We start from the raw sequence: 21,402 nt of genomic DNA, 5'->3' as shown, positions 1-21,402 counted from the left end.
ACACATTCCTCTTCCAGCTCTGCTGGAAGCCAGAGCTCTGCTCACAAGCAGCATTTCCCTCCTTTTTGCAGATCTCTCGGATGGAGTACGTGCATTCCAAGAACCTCATCTACCGCGACGTCAAGCCGGAGAATTTCCTCATCGGCCGGCAGGGCAACAAGAAGGAGCACGTCATCCACATCATAGACTTTGGATTGGCCAAGGAGTACATTGACCCTGAAACCAAAAAACACATTCCCTACAGGGAGCACAAGAGCCTCACTGGAACAGCGAGATACATGTCCATCAACACACACCTTGGCAAAGGTTTGTCTGCACAGGGGGAGCTGACAGAGTGTCCTTCAGGCTGGAGGAGCTCTCTGAGATCACTGAGCCCAACAACTGACCAGCACTGCAGTGTTCACCTCTAAACCATGTCCCCAAGTGCCACATTGGCATGTCTTTTGAACACTTCCTGGCGTGGTGACTCCACCACTGCCCTGGGCAGCCTGTTTAATCCTTGACAGTCCTTTCAGTGAATTATTTTCTCCAATATCCAACTTAAACCTTCCCTGGTGTTGCTTGAGGCTGTTTCCTCTTGTCCTTTGTTCCTCTGTCCTTTGTCCCTGGGAGCAGAGCCCAGCCCCACCCCCTGACTTCCCTCTCCTGTTGTGCAGAGCCAGAAAGTCCCCCCTGAGCCTCCTTTTCTCCAGGCTGAGCCTCCCCAGTACCTTCAGCTGCTCCTGCTGCTGTAGCTCCTTCCCTAGCTCCAGTCCCTTCCCTGGACACATTCCAGCTTGCCATTTGAATCCTGCAGACCTCCCATAGCATCTTGGCTGAGCTCTCTTGTGCCCCTGAAGCTATTTGTGAACCTCCCAATGCCGTTTACAGTTGTGTAGCTTTTTTTTCCCCTCCCTCCTTTTGAGGAATTGAGCCAGCTGAAATGTTGGAAGCCTCATAATTACCGTTTTTATTAGGAACTAAATAACTGGGAACAGCCCTGCACTGATAAAAGACAAGCAGGCAGGCAGTGATTGCTGCACTGGATGATAGACAAATATGTTTTTATAGCACAGCACTGTCCCAATGCCTTCCAGTTCCAGGTGTTAGAGTTGGATGTTCCCTGACCTAGTAATTGGTTGGAGAAAATGAATGATTTAAATAACTTTAAACCTGGCTTTCATCTCCTCTCCTCCCTGCTTTCTTTCCTACCAGAAGATTACATTTCTGTGGCTGAAAGGCAAAAAAATAACTTATTAAATGTTTATATTCTCTTAAATCCATACAAGCAGTGGAATGTTTGGAATATTCAATGGAATATTTTCCAGTAGGCCTCCTAGCATGTTGGCTCCCACTTGGAGAGCTCACTGTCTTGGGGGAGTAAGGAGGGATGAGCCTGGTTTCTAATTTTGGAAAGTGAGGAGTCAGGCAGGGATGGAGGAATGGGAGGGTGCAGTGGGAGCAGGCTGGGAAGCTGCTGGTGCAGAGGAAGGGTCCAAATCAGTTCTGGGGGAGTATTTGAGGGGGTTGTCCCTGTGCACAGGGGTTGTGAGGAGCTGATGCTTCGCTGGTGAGACCAGCCCAGGTGGAATCAATCCTTTCACATTTCAAACTCAGGAGTCTGCAGTTTTTCTGAGAGACAAGTGCACTCAACCATCTTCCTTGAAGTCCACTAAATTTCCCAGGGCATCCTCCTTTTTTCCCCTTTTTATCAGGATAACTGCAGGAACTGTTTCAGTTCTCTTCTCCTGAGTGTTCCCACTCCCAGCATCTCCTGCAGGCTGCGTGGCTGCAGTGTCGTGGGCTGGATCTGCTCTGGATCATGGATCATGCTGTTTGGAGCAGGTGGGGTTCAGAGGAGGGGAGGGTGCACCAAATGAGTCCACAAGCTCAGTGAACCCAAGAGTGCAGCTCAGCTCAGCCCAGGCCAGTGTTGCCTCCACATCTGTTGTTCTCTTCTGTCTTCCCCTGGGGTTTTGGATACATTTTGCCTGCTTGTTTTAGGATATTTTTCCTTTGGCTCCGTGCCTGTTTTCCCCCCCTTCATTTATAATTACAACATCTGCATGTGGCAGCAGCAGCAAGTGTTCCATGGCACTGGAAGGAGCTATTTTTGATCTGCTTTGATGAGCTGCAGAGGAAATTGGGAAAGGGCTGCCACTGTGCAAGGGTTGTGCAGCTGGTTGTGAGTATCCCATTCCAATTTAGTCCAGAGGAAATGATCCAGCACCACACAGCACCACTGACACTGGCAGGTCAGAGAAGAATTGAGGCACTGCTTTATTCCTCTGCAATTAAGAGTTGTCCATTCTGCCTCAGGCTGGGTTGTGCAGTTCCCATGTTACCTCATGGCTTCTGGCTGATTTTACACATTTTCTGGCTTTCTGAAACAGCTTCTGGTTTTGCACAAGATCTGAGCTGCAGACAGTGAGTGAATGTCCCTGTGGTACCTGTATCTCAGGTACAGGTGAGGCTGCTGCTGAGATCTCAGAGCCATTTCTCCTTCTGCAGCAATAATTTGTCATCTCTTCTCTTTCAGAGCAAAGTCGTCGAGATGACTTAGAAGCCCTTGGCCATATGTTCATGTATTTCCTCCGAGGCAGCCTGCCCTGGCAAGGATTGAAGGTAGGTTCAAGCTTTAGGTTTTGTCCTTTAAAACTTTGGCTAGTCTCTACCCAAAGGCAAATCCACTGGGGAAACATGGGCAAAATCCAGGCAGAAACGCTGTCCTCTCCTTTGTGTCCTTGCAGCCTGACACCGAGGCATTAAGTTTAGCTCCAGGGAAGATTTTAAGGTAGAAATACTTTACCTGGAACTACAAATTGCCCAGTTGGTACAATTTTGGAGAGAAGGTGGAACAGAGAGACAGGGGCAGCAATGAGAGAGCTGTGATTGGAAGCTGCCCTGAACTGGAGCGTGACTGGGACACTGTGATTGTTTATGAAATTCCACTTACGGCAACACAATCCCCCAGCTGCATCTGTGATCCCTGTTTATAATGGAGCAGTTTGATGGCTTCAGATGCACAGATGGACTTCAGCTTGAAAAACTGGTTTTCTGGCACAAGTATTGGACTTGGCCTCCCTCCAGAGACACTGGACACTCAGTGCTGGGGAGTTTATGAGATGCCGTGTACAATGTGGAGAGCTGCAAGAAATTGAGTTGCCGACTGCTGCCAACATCCATCAGCTGAGCTAACAAGGAGTAAGTCATTTGCTGGCTCCAGAGCTGTTGGAAGCTTCATCTTCACTTCTCCATCACCTCCCTAATGGTTAAGCTACTGTGTTCAGCTTTGGCATTGAAGGGAGTGCAGGGACTGATCAAGTTAGGCTCATCAGGAAAGACAGGAGCTCCTATTGGAAAAAGGAGCCAAGGTTTTGGGTTCAGGAGCTGCTTGGCAGAGCTCTGCATTGGTCAGTGGGTATAGATCCAGGTGGGTTGATAGAACTTTTTCAGATGTTTTTTACCACCTATCCAGAGTTAGTCTCAGCTCAGCCTCATCAGGCACATGCCAGAAATGCTGGCAAGAGCTCATAAAAGCAAAAAAGGGTTTTTCAAGCATGAAAGGGATTATGAAAGAAATCAAGAGTCTCTCTGATTTTATGTCCACGCCTCTCTGTAAGTGTGTTATTCTAGTATATATTTTCTTTCTGGCTTGGTTGAACTCATCTGCTTTAAATCAATCCTGTAAATTATTCTAAAATAATTCCAAGTTTATATAAGGTTCTACAAAAGTTCCTCAGTTCAGTGTTAAACTTGATAAGAATTAAGTTGACTCCTTTTTGAGGTCTGGGGCAAACACAGACTCTCCAGCAGGATTTAGAATGTGGCATCTTTGCCCTTCTAGGTCTCCTCGGCTTAGACTTTTGGTCTGTACTGTCAGGGCTGCATCTGCAGAGGGTGTCTACAGTGCTAATTATGCTGCTGCCAGGTCTAACTGACATATTTTGAAATGGAGGCAAGAAACCCCACTTTTAGGGTGCCAACTGGAGCAGAGTTCTCTGCCTCGTGTTGATTTAGGTGGGAAATCCAACTGCAAATGGTTTTATTTTCTTGTTGGCCAGATATTAAACCAGTGCTGAGTGATGGATGCTTTGGGGGTGAAAGGAAAGGCTGTGTGGGAGCAGCCTGGGATTTGGGAGAAGTGTGACTGATCTAGAGTTATATTCAGTGTGGTAACATACATCCTATTGAACAGAGGAAAACCCAAATTGCTGTGTCATGGGTCTGTGAATTTCACCCAAATTGCTGTGAATGTGCTGTGCAACTGCTGTGCAGTTGTTTGTGAACAGCTCGATGGCCCTAAGCCTGGGAAGGTCCAGATGTGCTGTCACAGTTCATGCACCTTTATTTCCTTCTCCCATGAAACCTTCCCTGCACAGTCCTCAGGAGTGGGCTGTGAGAAATGAGCTTGTAAGACACTAATAAGGGTCCTGCCTCTCATGAACGAAGATGTTTTGAACATCCTTGGATGTTCTCTCCTGTGAAATATTCCTACTGGTGTAGTCCAGGATGCAGTTCAATTACAAGTAGCATCTCCTGATGTCACCCAGAATGGGCATTAAATACCTTGTTTTTCTTCCCACACAGCATGTCCTTTCTCACATGGTTGAACTCTTTCTCCACAACTGTTTTGTCTTTGTGCGCTGCAGGCTGACACCTTAAAAGAGAGATATCAGAAGATTGGGGACACAAAGAGAAACACTCCAGTTGAAGTTCTCTGTGAGAACTTTCCAGGTAAAGCCCTGATGGGATCACGTGAGTGCAGCTGGAGATGGCCATACCTTGTTGAATAGGATGGGCCTGCACTCCTCTCTCAGAAAGTATTGGATGGTGTGTATCCATCATGCTGGCAAACAACTGAAGCTGCTGCTATAAATTAGCAGGGCCTGAGGTCTTAAAATGAACAAAACTCTTCTCATCAAGGAGGCTGGACAGTGCTCAAGGGCCTTGTATGCCTGTTTTACTTCTTGGCTTACTTCCAAAAGAGCTCCTCATTATTTTCCCTCTCCCAAATGACCGTGCTGGAGCTACTGAGTTAATTCTTTTCCAAATGGAAGGTTTTACAGGTGTTGCAGGTGTAGGTGGCCAGCTTGGGAGATGGGATGGTGTGTCTGTCCGTGAATTCCACCTTCTGCAAGTTGGGAGCAGTTTTAAGGAGAGTGTTCCTAAAGTGTGCTTCTAGCCAAGCCCAACACCTGATCTCCAGTTTAACAGACCTTGGAGCTGGGAGAGCAGGGTACAGTGTTAGTGCCTTCCCCAGAGTCCCCTGGCCACAGAGTGGGCTTGGGAGGTTTTCTGGAGTGTTTCTGAAGTCCTGACACCAGGGAGAGCACCCACAATTAATCCCATTTCTATAGGAGCTGTTGTGCCACACATCTTTGCCAGCATGAGGAGCAGCAGGCCTGGAATGGGATCACTGTTCACTCAAGTCACTGTAATTCCCCAGATATCTCATTCCAAAATCCACCTGGTTCCAAGCAGAACAGCTTCAGGTTGGCTGTTCTCATCTTTTTTTGCCAGTACTCCTCCTCACAGCTCCTTCAGGTCTGGGCTGATAGGAGATGAAAGAACTGAGTTTTGTCCCTTCCTTGCCTAAAACTGGTTGTTCTCCACCTTCTGGAGGTTCTTAAAAGGGAGGATTCTTTCTTCTTTTTTTTCCTCCCTCTTTTACCTCCATGGAAGCCACAAGCCACAGACAGAGTTAAGTATCAATAAGCAGTTCTATTCTTGGTTTTGTCAGCTGAAGTCAAAGCCATGAGCCAAGAGAGAGCTGGGAAAAGGCAGGACAGGAGCTCCTAGGACTCAATATTCTGTGCATGCAAAGTGCGACCCAGATGCAGGAAAGCAATTAATTATCTTAACACCAAACCCTGGTCTGTAAATTAACCCTCTTCAGGTAAATTAACCTTGGAGCCTCCTCCTCTAGTCTAGTTTTGAGTATTCAGGTGCTGCCAATGTCGTCATGGGACACCTTCCACTATTCCAGGATGCTCCAAGCCCCATCCAGCCTGGCCTTGGACACTTTCAGGGATGGGGCAGCCACAGCTTCTCTGGGCAAGAGCATTCTAAATACCTGTGAGCAGCCTATTGTCAGGTTCAGTGAGCTTACTTCTCACTCTGTTCATTTTTATACAACTGTATAGAATAAATCAAGGTGTGGAAGTCAGATTTGAGCACAGGTGAGACTTCCATCTTTGCTTGAATTGTTTTCTGCTGAGGACTGTTGCTAAAAACCAGGAGAAAAGCCAGAGGTAGCAGTGGCAGCCCAGACATTGGTTTCTAAGAACTCATTTGGAAGATTGAGGATAAAACCTGCTGCTTTTTGCCTTTTCTGACAGAGGAGATGGCCACGTACCTCCGCTATGTGCGGCGATTAGACTTCTTTGAGAGACCAGACTACGATTACCTGCGGACCATCTTCACGGAGCTGTTTGAGAAGAAAGGCTACACCTTCGACTACGCCTACGACTGGGTCGGCAGGCCAATTGTGAGTTGTCTCTGCCAAATCCCACACCTTGCCTTCCAGGGGCTGCTTCCCCAGCATTGCCTTTTTGTTCCCAATAATCCCAATTAATGCCAGTGAGTTTAGGATTGAATCTTTCAAGGATCAATCCAGCGAGATGTCCTGACGTTGTGTTCAGGGGGTTTTCCTGAGGGTCAGAGGCCCCAGCCACCTCTCTGGACATTCAAGCCTCATTTTCCCATTTGTGACAATGATCATGATGAGACTGAATTCTGTCTGGTGTAGCATAGGATTGGAGACCAGTATCTAAAATCCATCCTAAAGCAAGAGAATCACAGCAACCCCCTGTAATGGTCCTGTTCCCATTGAAAAGGTACAGGAGATTGAGGCAGCCTTCTGATGGATTTTCAGTGGATAGAATCCCAGAATGGGTTGGGTTGGAAGGGATCATTAAGGCCACTTTGTTCCACCCCCCTGCCATGGGCAGGGACACATTCCACCATCCCAGGTTGCTCCAAGCCCCCTCCAACCTGGCCTTGGACGCTTCCAGGGGTGGGGCAGCCACAGCTTCTCTGGGCAACCTTGCCAGAGCCTCACCACCCTCACAGAGAGGAATTTCTTCCCAAATATCTAATCTAAACTTGCTCTCCTGAACTCAGAATATTTTGGAGGACACTGAGAGGCTGAACCAGCTCTGTACAGTACATGGCAAGGAAATGTGGGGGAAACCAACCTCCATTTAGCAGTGCTATGACTCCATGTACACCATCACCCTGATCTCATTGCATGACTTTTACCATCAAAACCCAGTTAAACTCAGGAAGACCTTGGCCAAAGGATGTGTCATGGGGAAATATGGTAGAAGAATCTAAAGCTCTTTGTTTTGGGTCATTCTGCTCACGACCCACCCCAAAGAGCAGTAATGACATCTGTAAATGAATTGTCATTGGTGTCAGATCAAATGCCATCAGTGCTAAACTTGGAACCACTGCTGGTGCTTTAGTGTCCCAACTATATTTAGCATTTCCCATGCTTACTGTGCTCAACAGAGTTCCTAAGAAATCATTCCCTTTGTGAATCAAGATTTTCTCTTCATTTTTCTTTAATTACAAAGGCAGTTGATAAAGAGCACCTTGTAAGACAAGTGTGCTATTGCTGACAACCACGGTGGTTGCCATGGAGATCTCAATGTTGGGAGCAGGGATTATGACTTTGGTGAGAAGAGAGCAGATGAAGCTTTAATTTTAACACGTCCTGTTTCTATGCAAGCGTGATTTTTACAAGTGGTGAGACAATGGGATGAGGAAAACAAGTCTGTATATTTTCAGTTGTAATAATTCTGTGTGAGACACACTAGGTGTGATCTGACATGGAGACAGGCACTTAACTGTATCTTCTTAATTAATTTTTACACAAGACATTCGGTGCTGGTATCCACCATCAAATTCCATGTCTGTAAATCACAGGGATTTTATAGCCCTGGCTATAATTCTCCTTGGCTCCTTTGGGCAGTGTTTTGATGTTTTTCTTCTTCCTACTGGCTTGACAAGGTGGATTTGTGCACGTGAGAGTCTTAGCCCTAACCAACACCTTATTTTCCAGCCTACTCCTGTGGGATCTGTCCATGTGGATTCTGGGACCTCTGCAGTGACAAGAGACAGCCACATCCACCGGGACCGACCATCCCAACAGGCCCTTCGCAATCAGGTGCATAGTTTGGCTCTTCTCCCAATTCCTCTGGCCCTGGACAAGCAGAAGCCACATGGCAGTATAGATGGCTGGGGCTGATTCTTGGTCATAGCAAGGACAAATCCTGCTTAACTTAGAGATGGTGATTTGAGGAGAATTTTGTCAAAGCAACAAGTTGTTGAAATGAGGTATCGGCCTGTGGAATTCCTCAGTATTGTGAGCTAACCAGAGTCCAGTTTGGAATGAGGTTGTTTTTCTGTAGTTTGTGGCTAAGCAGGTTAAAGTCCATCATCCAGCATGGTTAGACTCCCTGAGTACCACATTTTTTGAGGTGCTTTTAATCACAGCACATGGACTGTGGAGCAGACTGAGCTGTGCTGATAGCAGCCTGTTCCCAGGTGCCCTGTGCCCACAGAGCTTGTGGCTGTGACAGGGATGTGTCCCAAGAACATCTATATGTCCTTCTTGGAGTGTCCAGTTCACAGTGTGAGTGTTGCAGAGCACAAAGGACAGGCAGGGCAGAACTCTCAGGAAGGCATCACAGTCTGGATGAGCTGCCACGGAGAAATGGAATTTCCCATTTTTTCCTTTCTGGTTGTACTGTTTTGTTGGTGTTGAGAGTTTGGGTTTTCTGTGTTAACAGAATTCTCAGACTTGCAGTAGATCTCCCAGCTGGAGCTGTTGTTGCTCTCAATCCCAGGGAGTGGTTCCAGGCTTATTCTGCTCCCCCAACCTCCAGGTTCTGCTCAGTTCCTCGAGCTGGGGTTTGTGGGTACAGAACCAAGCCTGGGGTGTAACAGCCTGTCTGGGCTCAGCCTTCCTGGGCTCTGAAGGGTCACACAGCTAACACAGGGCAGGATACATCCCATTCCATCAGCTACAGTCAGGATAACCCTTCCTTGGGCAGTGTTGCTGTAGGAAGCCGGGTTGTTTGCAGCATTTATACATGGTGATGAGTGTGGGCTGGTGTGTGAGCCCTGATACAGTCATCTGCTTTAATAAATACCCTGATGGATGCAGTGACCCCCTGGTTTGGGGGGGATTGTTCAGCCAGCCTCCTGTTGTCCACCTTAACCACAGACCTTCACATTGTGTGTGTGTGAGGCATTGTGTTTCCTTGACAGCACAGTGACACCTGGCTTCGTTTTCAGGCATTTTAGTTCACAAAGGCACAAAGAAATTCCAAAATATGCAGGCAGCCTGCAGGCCTCGTTCTTCTGATCTGCACAGATAGTCCAGTTCTGGATTGCACAGCAGCTTTTGTCAAATTTTCACCTAAACATTACTTAGGATGATGAATTGTTTAATATGACATGGAGGAAATCAGGTTCTTCTCACCAAAAGACAAACAATTCTCTTCTGAGGGATGTTCCCCCTAAGTCTTGAGCAAAGCATATCTCTAAAGGCAAAAAGCAAAAAAATAAATGTCTTGAGAAGTGAATTGGAGGCATGGGGTTTGGGTCTCCAGATTTAACAGCCTAATTTTTGTTCTTGGGTCTATTAATGCAGATTCTCTCTTTCAGTATTTGACTCCTAGTAAAGAGCTACAGTGGAATCTTCTCTTTGTAGCCTTTTCCTCTGGAAAGTGAAGGGCTTTAATCAAAGATGAGTGAGCTCTTCCTCCTCTGTCTTTAGTCTTGCCATGTGATTTGGAGAGGTTTCTGGAATCTTTCCCTGGGTGCACTTTCACTTCCCACAACCTGGATTTATTCGCTGGAGCCTCTTGTTTCCTGGCCAGATCCATGGTGTCTCATTCAGCTGAGGCCTGAGGCCAACACAGATCCGTTTGTCCCACACTTCCCAGACCTGGGAAGCATTCTTCCCACTGGTCAGTTGGGTTCAGGTGTGCTGAAATCTTCCTAGGTCACATCCTGAGCACTGGATGTGTTGTCATCAAAGCTGGGTGACTGTCTTGGTTTGAAAGAGAGGTGTCTGCCAAGGAAGGTGTGAACCTCCCTTAGAATGGAAAAAATATGACCCCCTTCCCTCCCCATTATTGTAACTTTAAAGTGAAGGGGCTTTCAGGCAGAGATGGGGACAGGATGGGCAGTTCTTTAGCAGTGTGTGTGTGTATGTAACAAGGCCCACAGACCCCAGCTCTGGCACTGACCCCAAACCCAGCACAATCCCAGTCCCAAACCCGGCACAATCCCAGGCCCAAACCCGGCACAATCCCAGGCCCAAACCCGGCGCAATCCCAGGCCCAAAACCAGCACAATCCCAGGCCCAAACCCGGCGCAATCCCAGGCCCAAAACCAGCACAATCCCACCACAATCCCGGCACAATCCCAGGCCCAAACCCGGCACAATCCCACCACAATCCCAGGCCCAAACCCGGCACAATCCCACCACAATCCCGGCCCCAAACCCAGCACAATCCCACCACAATCCCGGCCCCAAACCCAGCACAATCCCGGCCCAAATCCCGGCCCCAAACCCAGCACAATCCCACCACAATCCCGGCCCCAAACCCAGCACAGTCCCAGTACAATCCCAGCCCCAAACCCAGCACAATCCCAGTACAATCCCGGCCCCAAACCCAGCACAATCCCGGCCCCAAACCCGGCACAATCCCGGCCCCAATCTCGGCCCCAAACCCAGCACAATCCCGGCCCCAAACCCGGCACAATCCCAGCCCCAATCCCAGCCCCGGCCGCTCCCGCCCGCGGCGCTTTCCCCTCGCTGCAGTTCCGGGCACGGCCACCAGGGGCGCTGCTGGCTCCAGGCCGGGCAGGGGGTGCGGCGATTCCCCCGCTCCTGCAGGGGGCGCTGTGGCGCGGTCCTCACGCGGTGATGGCAGGCGGGGCGACGGAGGTTCAGGGCCGCAGCAGGAACCTCGGAGTGGCTGGCATGGCTGGGATGAGCAGATCCCAGAGTAGTGAATGAAATGTATCAGAAACTCTGCAGCTGTAGCAGCAGCCGCAGGGTGTCCCGGCAGGCAGGGCTGGGCAGTGACAGCCGGGCTCCTGAACACGGCCGTGAGAGGATCTCTTGGAGCCTGGGGCCTCACGGTCCCGGTTTTTCCCCCGAGGCACCCAAGTAGATGGTCCTTTCCAGTTCGATCGGATGTTAATAAGGTCCCAGTCCTGCAAACAAAGGCTCTCCCCCAGTAAGGAAGAAGCAGTACAGGGCTGGGCTCCACCAGTGGCAGTGAATTCTCTCCACAGTAAGCTACAGCTCGACCTTTCTCCCCCGATGCTGACAGCGAGAGGGGAGCTGCACCCAGCCCCTTCCCTCAGCCTAAAAACTCATGGTAACTCTGCCCTTCCCAAGAGAAACCCCTCAGGTGAGAGAGTAGCCAGCTGCACACTTTCCCCTCCTCCTCCTCCCAGCCACATCTCTTGTTCTCTTAAGTATCTTAGCAACAGAAGGGACAACATTCCCTGAGAGAAAGATACAGAAGGAAAAACCCTAACCCCCAACAGTGACCCACCTGAGCTTCACCTGCAAGTGCAGAATGATTCTTCTAAGAAAATAAATGAAGTTCTTATAATTTAAATCACCTGGTGTTCTTCTGTTGGGGGCAAAGAGGAAACTTGTTAGCCAAAGCATCTTATCTACTTTTCTGCAGAAACCCAGAAAGCCCCCAACCCTCTCTCCAGTCAAGCAGGTGTGGATGTTTCCTTCTGCACTGCACAGGTGAATCAGAGTGTGGAACTGCCTTTGGGTGAACTTAAATGTTTGGCTTTGGTTTATGTTGCAAATTTTAGTTTAAAAATATGTATTTGAGGGAGGTTGAGCTTTGTGAATCCCATCTTGCTTCTGTGCCAAGTGCTCTGGTGTGTGTGGCCTGACAGACGCAGTTGAATACTGTCAGTGTAATTGTGGCTGTGCTGAAATACCTGGAAGTGAAGCTGTTGTAAAGCAATCATTTCCAGAATAGATCTTCCCTTCATTCTGCAGCTAAAGGAGATTAAATCCACTCCCACAGTGGATCACTGCAGCCACCATGGAAGTAAATAATGAGGTGCACTTGGTAAAGGGGAATTTTAGCCCAGCTAAAAGTGTCAATGCCTTGCTTTCTGCAGAGAAACTAACTCACTAACCAATACACCTTTATTTCTTCTCCTCATTCACCTTTTGCCCTCCCTTCTGTTTCTTTCATGCTCCTGGACTCCTGAGCAGGCATCATCGGATCGCCGAGGGGAGTGGGAGATCCAGCCGAGCCGGCAGACAAATACCTCGTACTTGACATCTCATTTGGCTGCAGATCGACATGGAGGATCAGTGCAGGTACCTCCTCCCTCTGTTGTGTGCAGCCCTTGTGTTAAACCCCCTGAATTCTCCTCAAATTCCAGCAATGCTGTGGTCAGGAGAGCAGTTTCACTGGTGCTGTCCCATACGTCAAGCTCAAGCCATGGTTTGGGAGAGACCCAAACTGTGGTGGCCAGCACCATGGCTTTTACTGTTTCAACAAAAAATTTTAAGCTGTTTTGAGCCCAGATTTGTTAAACTGAAAACAAAAAGGAATGGCATTAGTAGATCTGGTCTATAAAGTACCCTCCGCCCTATGTTGGAGGTGCCCTAGGGCAATACAGGCAGCTGAAGTAGGATTTGTTGTACATAGTCCCCATTAATATTGGGAAAAGAGTTGAGTGTTCCACAGCAGATCACCACCAGTTTGAGGGCTCAGTGGAAACAAGGTGGATCTCCAGAGGGTTGCACTGGAAGGAGATGAGCAGAGGATGTGCAACAGTGTTGGAGCTGGCACTACCAGTGTTTTTAAATTCCTGAAAAATTCGTATTTGTGTCCTGGTTGTCACTCAGGCTCGCTGAGGGACCTTCTGGCACTAAAGCCAGAGTGAGCTGGCTGGACAAGCTGGAGAGAAGGTGCAGGAGTCATCCAAGCAAACAAGAACTCTGCTATCACTGCCTCTTTGGCACAGCTTTACTGTGAGAGCTGGCTCTGCTGTCAGACACAACACCCTGAACAATGGCTCTGGTGAAATGGGAATTAGTGCTTGGAGCAGGACAGAGCTGAGCCAAGGAGACAGGTAGTGCAGGATGTCCCTAAGGAAAATGCAGATTAGGTTGACATTTTTACTTATTCTTGATACTTAGTTGGGTTTAATGTGGTTTTGGCTTGATGAGCCTCAGTCCTCTTTTCATTTAGATATTTTACTGAGTAACAGAAAAACAAAAATAAGGAGGACCTGATGAATGTGTAGCTCTGCTCTCAGATGTGAGCAGAGAGTAACCTGAAGAAGTGTCCAAGGTCAGATAGGGTGGAGTTTGGAGCAACCTGGTCTAGTGGAAGGTGTCTCTGCCCATGTCAGGGGGTTGGATTAGATGAACTGTAAAGGTTCTTTCTGACACAAACCAATCTGTGATTCTACAGCTTCAGCACTCAGTACAGAGTAGATGTTTTTATTCATATTTTTTTATGAGTGTCCCGTTCCACAATAAAAGGAGCCTACAAGCCCTAAAAGTGAGTCCCCACTCCCTCGTAGGAGCCCAAAGCAAAATGGCTCTCCTTGTGTCGTAGTTAGCTGCTTTTATGTGTTGAGGTTCCTCCCACAGCCTGAATTCCCTGACCATTCTTCATGGGCAAGTGGGGAGAGGTCACTCACAGTCCCATCATGGAGGCTTTCTCTGCCCTGACTGGCTGTGAGAAGCCTCCCCAGGGACAGGGCTGCTAGCACAACATGTCCAGCTCTTACAGGAATCTTTCATCTCATGTATAACATATGTTGAGGCATGAATAAAAATCAGATTGGTCCCTCTCAGTGAGAGGAATATTTCCTTGTGACAGCAGCACTGAAGCAGTCCTAGGAATCGGATGGGAAGAGTTGCCAACCTGAGCAGTTTATGAGCTCCTTGTGCCACTGTAAGCACTAAAATTCTGCTTATCTGCAGTTGAGAACAGGAAATGTGCTCTGTGTGGCTGCTAAGCTGCAGAGGCTGGAATTGTTCCTCAGCAGACGCCCCAGCTCATGCTGGACTTTGGCAGGTCAGCAGCTTCGAGTCCCCATTCTCTTTAAGGCAGAATTTGCCACATGAAAATGAAGTGGTGGCATGTTGAAAAGCAAGGAGGAAAATCAAAGCCTTTTGTAACATGGAATTTACCAAGTAGCTGAACAAAGTGTGGGAAGAGCCCTGGGAACAATGCAATTAAGTGCCAGTGCTCTGCAGATCTGCATGGGAAGCGTGGGGGTCTGGAGAACCCAGGGCAGCCCAGGCATGATGAGTAAGGGAAGAGGTGAAGACCAAGGAGTTGTCACTCAAGGAGAGCTCTGAGCACCATGTGAGCCGAGTTCTAACCAGTCCTGGTAGAGCCCTGGCAGAAACAGCTCCTGGTGTTCAAATTAAGTGTGTGTTCAAAATTAACATAATGTGCTGACTAGGGGACATCTGCTCCAAGGGCTTCCTTCCCTTCATCCCTCGTGGTCAGATCATCTGGAGCCACCAGGAGTTCTGGGTACCACCCCATGAGAAATGCCTCCTTTTACCTTGTAGAAAGGATAAGAGGAGGAACAGAGTGGGGAAACCAGGTATCCTTACAGTTCTGGAGCCAAGAGCAGCTCCCAGTTTTCACAGCAAGATGCAGGAGCCTGTGCTAACATCCAGGTGAAGCATGGAAGGGTCAGCTGAACTTTCCTCCCATTAAGGATGCTTTGGGGGTTGTCATAGTAATGAAGCAGTGATTAGTTATCCAGAAAATTCTGTGGATGTCTTGGTTTGAAGGACAGGTGTCTGCCAAGAAAGGCAGGAACCTCCCTTGGAATGGAAAATATGACTCTCTTCCTTCTGAATTATTGTAACTTTGAAGTTAAGGGGCTTTCAGGCAGAGATATGGGAAAAGTAGTTCTTTACCAGTATGTGTGTATAACAAGGCACACAAACCCCGGATCTGGCACTGACACTGCTCATAATCAGGGTTTATTCGCTGGAGCCTCTTCTTTCCTGGCCAGATCCATAGTGTCTCATTCAGCTGAGGCCTGAGGCCAACACAGATCCGTTTGTCCCACACTTCCCAGACCTGGGAAGCATTCTTCCCACTGGTCAGTTGGGTTCAGGTGTGCTGAAATCTTCCTAGGTCACATCCTGAGCACTGGATGTGTTGTCATCAAAGCTGGGTGACTGTCTTGGTTTGAAAGAGAGGTGTCTGCCAAGGAAGGTGTGAACCTCCCTTAGAATGGAAAAAATATGACCCCCTTCCCTCCCAATTATTGTAACTTTAAAATGAAGGGGCTTTCAGGCAGAGATGGGGACAGGATGGGCAGTTCTTTAGCAGTGTGTATGTGTGTGTAACAAGGCCCACTGACCCCAAACCCAGCACAATCACAGTCCCAAAACCAGCACAATCCCAGCCCCAAAACCAGCACAATCCCAGTCCCAAAACCAGCACAATCCCAGCCCCCCAAACCCGGCACAATCCCAGCCCCAGCCTCTCCACAGTGGCAGCAGATTCTCCCCGTGGTAGGAGCAACTATTGTTCAAAAATCTTGAGCTGCCTTTGCGAAGAGATAAGCCCCCAGCTAACAAAGTAGGCAGCTGCAAGCTTTCCCCTCACTGGCCACTTCTTTTGAGCTGGATGGTTATCCCTGTAATGGAGCAAGCTCATCATCAAACCAGTGAGCCATCATCTCAGGTGTGAGGCAAAAAGAGATGAGAGACTGTGTCAGTAGCTGTGGAGTGAGGATGTAATTCCCAAAATTGGCTGTATAAGGAATGAGATTTGAGGATTGAGGCTTCTCCCCACAGTCCTGTCAGGCAACAGGACTGAGCTGCTCACCTGTAAAAATGTCAGGAGAAAACAATCAGCACAGTACAGCTCGTGTGCGTAGATAGGGCTGGCAATCAGTGCTCACACCAGTGCTTGCACTCCCAGAGGGGCCTCTCGATGCCAAAGACATGTGCTGGGCACAGGAATGTGAGCAGGGGAGCACACACACAGGCCCCTGCCTGCTGCTCTGCCTTGGCTGCTCCAGCCTGGAGACTCCAAGGCACCCACAAAACTCAACAGCCTCCTGAGAGAGTTAAAAGAGACAGGAGTAAATGGTTATTTGTCAGATTTCCCATTCCCTCAGCAGCCCTTGCCAGGGAGCCTCGTGAACGGGGTGTTCCTTTGTGTTGCAGGTGGTGAGCTCAACCAACGGGGAGCTGAACGTGGACGACCCAACAGGAGCACACTCCAATGCACCCATCACAGCGCAGGCGGAGGTGGAGGTGGTGGAGGAAGCTAAGTACGTTTGTTTTACAACAGGCTTTCCACTGGTTGGTCATTATCCTTCTCCTGGGAAGCGAGTGGGGACATTTCTCTGTGGCAAAGTCCTCAGTGCTCGTGTCCCATGCCCTTTTCCTTGCATATTGCTGCTTTTGTGCATGGTGCCTTCAGTGCTGCTGCTGCTGCTGCTTCTCTTTGACACTTGTCATGCCTGGAGAACATAATTCTTACTCAGAGCATGTCTTGCCAGATAGACATTTCAGTAGCACAGATACCAGAATACCAGGAGCTGATCTCAGGAATCCCAATGAGCAACCCCCATTACAGAGGGAGACCACACTGTGCTTTTGTGCTGAGAGTGTAGGAGTAGCTTGAGCATAGCTCAGCAAAGAGATCATTGGTCTGAGAGTTGTCACTTCATTTCTGGCTGTGAGAGGTATGTGACAGGTATCCAGAACAGTCTGGAAGTAACTCTTGCAGGGATGGGTTGTTCTCCCTAGGGGTTCTCTTGGTCCAGCCCTGAGAAACTGAGTGAGAGGAACCAGAAGCAGCTTGTGGAGGAGAAAGTGCTCCCTCTAAGCTGACCTCTCCTGTATCTTGTGGTCAGATGTGAGAAATGCTGTCAGAGCTGCTGCTTTGACCGTTTTGGCTCCTGTCCTATATTTGACACCATCATGTCACCTTTTGCACCTTCTCAGCACCTCTGAACTAAACCAGGACCTGTCACTGCAGGGTCACCACAGGGTTCTGGCACCCCCCGTGCGAGGGGACAATAGGCCAAGGGCTGCTTTTGAATTGGTCAGTGCTGAGACATGGCCCAGCTGCCTGGTTATTATTTGACTGGGTGATCCTGGTGCCACTTGTCCCCCATTGTTTGCCTCAAACTTTGTGGGCACTTCTGTATGAAAAGTGGCAGGTGTGAGGAAGGGTGTATGGATGGAAAAGGTCCCTAGGTGTGTGTCATCTGTGCTGGTTGTCCTGAAGGTCTTCTGCTCTCTATTCCCTGCTCCTTCGGGGATTCCCCAATCCCTCAGGAAGCCGTGTGTGGGATCTTGTTCACTGGTAGGTGGCCTGGCCTTGATCCCAGCAGCCACAGACACACCTTCCCCTCCCAGCCCAAGAAGCCTCAGATTTGCTGCAGGCTCCTCATCAAGCTGGGAGGGTGGGGGAGATCTTGAGGAGCAACTTTCAGAGTGGGCAACATTCCTCTTAGATATGGGTTGTGTGGCCAGCAGAGACCACCAGCTTGGCATCATGGGCTCTGAAGGGAGTCCGCCCGGGCATGTGGCTCCTAGGATGGGGCAATTGTCATCCTCAACAGTTCTGATCCAACAACCAAGTGCAAGGAAGAACCAAGAACATCTCCAGCCCGTGACTGTGCAGCGAGGCCAGGTCCAGCCCCCACTCTTGTGTACTAGGGAGACATCAAGCCAGGTGGGAAGAAGCTGTGCCACCCAGGCCCTATCCCACAGCACATGGAGCTGTCCTGTCTCTCTCCAGCCCTTGTTTGTGTGCTCCCAGATCGGTTTTGGAGGTGCTGGGAAGCAGAGCATACGCTGCTTTGCACTCAGAGCATACGCTGATTTGCACTGACAGGTTTGGGGTCTCTTGTAATTCCCAAATCACTTCATTCTGTTTGCCACAGGGAGGGCTTTGTCTTTCCTTACATCTCTGATCACACAAGAAGGGCAAAGGACTTTGGGATTCTGCTCTGCAGAAGAGGGTGCCAGAGAGAGCTGGCAGGAGCTGGAGCTGGGCTCTGCATTTTGAGATGCTGTGCAGTAGTGGGATGGGCTTTCCCTGGCACTCCACAGGCAGAGCTGTGCCAGTGCTTCTGCTTGGAGTGTGCTGGAGAAAAGCTCCGGATTCTGGCAGTGGGTGTTGCTGGAGGGCAGGTCCCAGGTGCAGATCCATCATCAGACCCTTCTGCTGATGGAGCTGCAGGGGACAAGAGCTGATGGTGGCCTGGAGTCCTTCTGATCCCAGCCCCAGATAAGAACCCGAGGGCTCTGATGCCTCGGTGGAGAACGGGTGTTTGTCAGAGGCCTCGTGCCCTGGAAGAGGTGGCGAGGGCAGAGTGGTGTGAGTGCTGGGGCGGGCGGCGGGCAGGCCTGGTGTGTGTCTGCCGCTCTGCACTGCATGTTTGCATGGCTGCAGTGACTCGCTTCCATCCCACCTCTGTGAACTAATCGCTCTTTCTTCCTTTCTGTGTTTTTTCTCTATACTCTCTGTAGCTGCCTGAAAATGCTCAACTTGTGGTGAGTCCCTCTCTCCAGTCCACATGCAAGGGGGAGCGGACCAGACTAGACTGGGGTTGGCAAAACCAAACCCACCATACGCTAAAAAGGCACAAAGTCAAAGCCAACCCAGAGCTGTTTTGATTTTAGCACCATTTGCAATATTGGGGAGGGCATGGGCTGTGTCTGACCAGCCACACTAGGCTGAGGGATTTGGCTGATCTCTGAATGGACGGATGCAAAATCAGATTTTAATCCTTTCCTATTTGGCTTTCCATCTCCCCCAAACGTTTACGTCTGTGAGCAGATGATGCCTGATGGAGTCGGGCAGAGTCAGGCCTAGGCTGGCTGAGCCTCTTGCAGGAATTCCTCACACAGACGGTTACAAAGGGAAAACCCTGCACTGAGTGTTGAGGAGAGGGGCCAGTCACTTCCTTGGAAAGTCTCCTCTTGGAGAAGCACAGGCCAGAGAGGATGGAAGGACAAGGCCAGGAAATCCTCATTAGTGACAGAACCCCTACTCAGAGAGAGGGTAGGTGGGAGGTGGCTCCTTTCCAGCCAGCTGAGTGCAGGTGAATGGGCTTCTCCAGGAAATAAGAGGTGGAAAGGTTGGGATTAGCACTGGTCCAAGCCCAGCTAGGGGCTTTATCAGAGCTTTGAAGCTGCAGCTGTTGTGTCCCAGTCTCAGGTTGTCCCAGGAGGTGCCCCTTGGGGAAACCACGTACCCAGTAAGTGAAGGGCCAAGCAGACACTCCGATGAGTTTGTAGGTTCCAGGGTGGGCTGATGGGTGGAAATTGCCACAGAGCGAGGGGCCAAGCCCGTGTGTGGAGAGGAATGTCCTTGTTGGATGGGAGACTGACTCTGCCCTGCTCTCCATAGGCATCGCCTCCAATACCTCTGGCATCTCTGGCTTCTCTGTATGTCGTAGTCTGGGGCTGTTCTCTTGGGCATCATCTGCATGCAGAGAGATCACGTTCTGTAACTGTCAGCCTGCCTTATCCTTTTATTTTGGTGTTTTGCCTCTGCCTGTCTGAACTGCCAGGACTTCCTTTCCTGAACCCTTCCCGCAGAGAGATCACGTTCTGTAACTGTCAGCCTGCCTTAGCCTTTTATTTTGGTGTTTTGCCTCTGCCTGTCTGAACTGCCAGGACTTCCTTTCCTGAACCCTTCCCTGGACCTCTGAGTAAGAGCCTAAAAAGACAGTCACAAGGAAAACCAGCCAGAAGTCAGTCAGCTCCCTTTGTTTGGTGCCCAAGGAGTCGAGTGCTGCTCATCCCCTTCTTCCCTTACCCGCTGCATGCAAAACCATCACTCATGCATCCTCCATCCTCTCCCTGTGACGTCCCCCTTACTCACCATCGCACAAGCCATGAAGGAAGGTGGCTACTGTGGGAGAAATACTGCAGCAGGCTAAAGCAGGAGATGGTGGCAGATGGCCCGGGACAACAAAATGCCAGAGCAGTCCTGGGGTGGGGGTTCCAGCCTGGGATGGGGGTGCTGAGGTGGCAGACAAACACCTCAGGGTGGGTGGGCAGCAATGGAGGCATCACTTGCCCTGAAAGGACAAGGGCTTTGCATTTCTCCTCGTCCCACTGCCAAACTGGGCCTTTTCAGGAGCCTAGAGACAAATCATGGACATCAGTCCGTGCACTGGGAGGGGTCCCTCCTCTTGAGGAGCTGTGGGAGCTCTCCATGTCACAGGGAGAGTTGTTTGTTCTCCCAGGCAGTCGGTCTGTACTGGCAGACTCAGCTCATGGCAGGTTGTGCTCACACATTGCTTTTGCACCCCAGAGTGAAGCTTGTACACCCAGGGACAAGTATCTGGGTGAGAGTTCCTCCAGCTCTGAGAGGACAGGGGAGTAAAGCTGACACTGCATGAAGGACCCTATGAAAAATAGCTTGGATAAGATGTTAGAGTGGTTCGGAATGTTTTTAGCCTACAACAGATGGTTGTAGGATAAAACAGTCTTTGCATCCTCATGTTTGCCTGCCAGAGCTCAGGAAGCATTTGAACGACACACTCAGGCACATGGTTGGATTCTTGGGGCTGTCCTGTGCAAAGCCAGGAGTTGGACTCAGTGATCCTTGTGGGTCTCTTCCAACTCAGGATCTTCTAAGACTCGGTGGTCTACTCTGGTTGCTTATCCAAGCATCCCTTCCAGCAGCCTGAAAGAGCAGTCTTCCAGCATCACCCAGGCTTCTCCAGGGACAGCTGTCCCAGCAGATGGAGAAAGACATAGACATAGCTTGGGAGGACTCGCACAGATGTGCAGAGCATTCCTGACAGTGGGCTCAGGGTGGAAAGGTAGATACATGCTCAACAGCAGGGAATTCTGCAGGAAGCCAGGAGGATTTTAGGATCTGGATGACTGCTCCCAGTGTATCCCACAGGGAACCCACCGCTCCTCACGGTTCAGCTGCTTTGGGCGCTCCTCTCCCCACCTCAGCCTCCACTCTCCATCCTTCTTGCTTCCCCTAACCCTGTGCACCACCCTCACATCGGATGGGGGAAGAAGCAGGGGTTCTGCATCCCGGCACTGAGTGATTGATCCAAAGTGGAATCTCTGGTTATTGTGAAAGGTTCAGTAAAGAAACCTGGTCCCTGAGCCGAGGTCTCTTTGGAACTTGTTTTGTTAGTGAACAGCAGTGAAAACCGTTTGTCTTGTGGCTGAGAAAAGCTGCCAGAGCTCACCTTCCCAGTCCAGTTCCTCTGGGGTGGGACAGAGGGAGTGGAGCACCTGGGTCCCTGTTTTGCCGCTTTCCCAGATGGCTCCTTGCATTCCAGTGGAGCCTGGGGGGAGGATCCCAGCTGGGATGGAGAAGCCTGGCTGGCACTCTGGGGCCTGGCAGTGAGACACCCCAG

General features: G+C 49.8%; 1 protein-coding gene across 2 annotated transcripts in view; it reads left to right on the top strand.

Annotated features, from left to right (window-relative positions):
• CSNK1G1 (casein kinase 1 gamma 1) overlaps window positions 1-21,402 on the top strand; it is a 101,061-nt gene that overhangs the window by 76,192 nt on the left and 3,467 nt on the right. For both annotated transcript variants that reach the window (XM_059858032.1, XM_059858033.1), the window contains 7 exons: window positions 72-306; window positions 2,519-2,604; window positions 4,632-4,716; window positions 6,321-6,469; window positions 8,048-8,152; window positions 12,260-12,367; window positions 16,214-16,320. In XM_059858032.1, coding sequence (XP_059714015.1) covers window positions 72-306; window positions 2,519-2,604; window positions 4,632-4,716; window positions 6,321-6,469; window positions 8,048-8,152; window positions 12,260-12,367; window positions 16,214-16,320 — 875 coding nt within the window. The remainder of the gene's footprint in view (window positions 1-71; window positions 307-2,518; window positions 2,605-4,631; window positions 4,717-6,320; window positions 6,470-8,047; window positions 8,153-12,259; window positions 12,368-16,213; window positions 16,321-21,402) is intronic.

This window comes from Haemorhous mexicanus, chromosome 13, assembly GCF_027477595.1.
Source record: "Haemorhous mexicanus isolate bHaeMex1 chromosome 13, bHaeMex1.pri, whole genome shotgun sequence".
Classification (NCBI taxonomy): Eukaryota; Metazoa; Chordata; class Aves; order Passeriformes; family Fringillidae; genus Haemorhous; species Haemorhous mexicanus.
The sequence above is the reverse complement of the archived record's forward strand: the minus strand, read 5'-3'. Positions and strand labels throughout refer to the sequence as shown.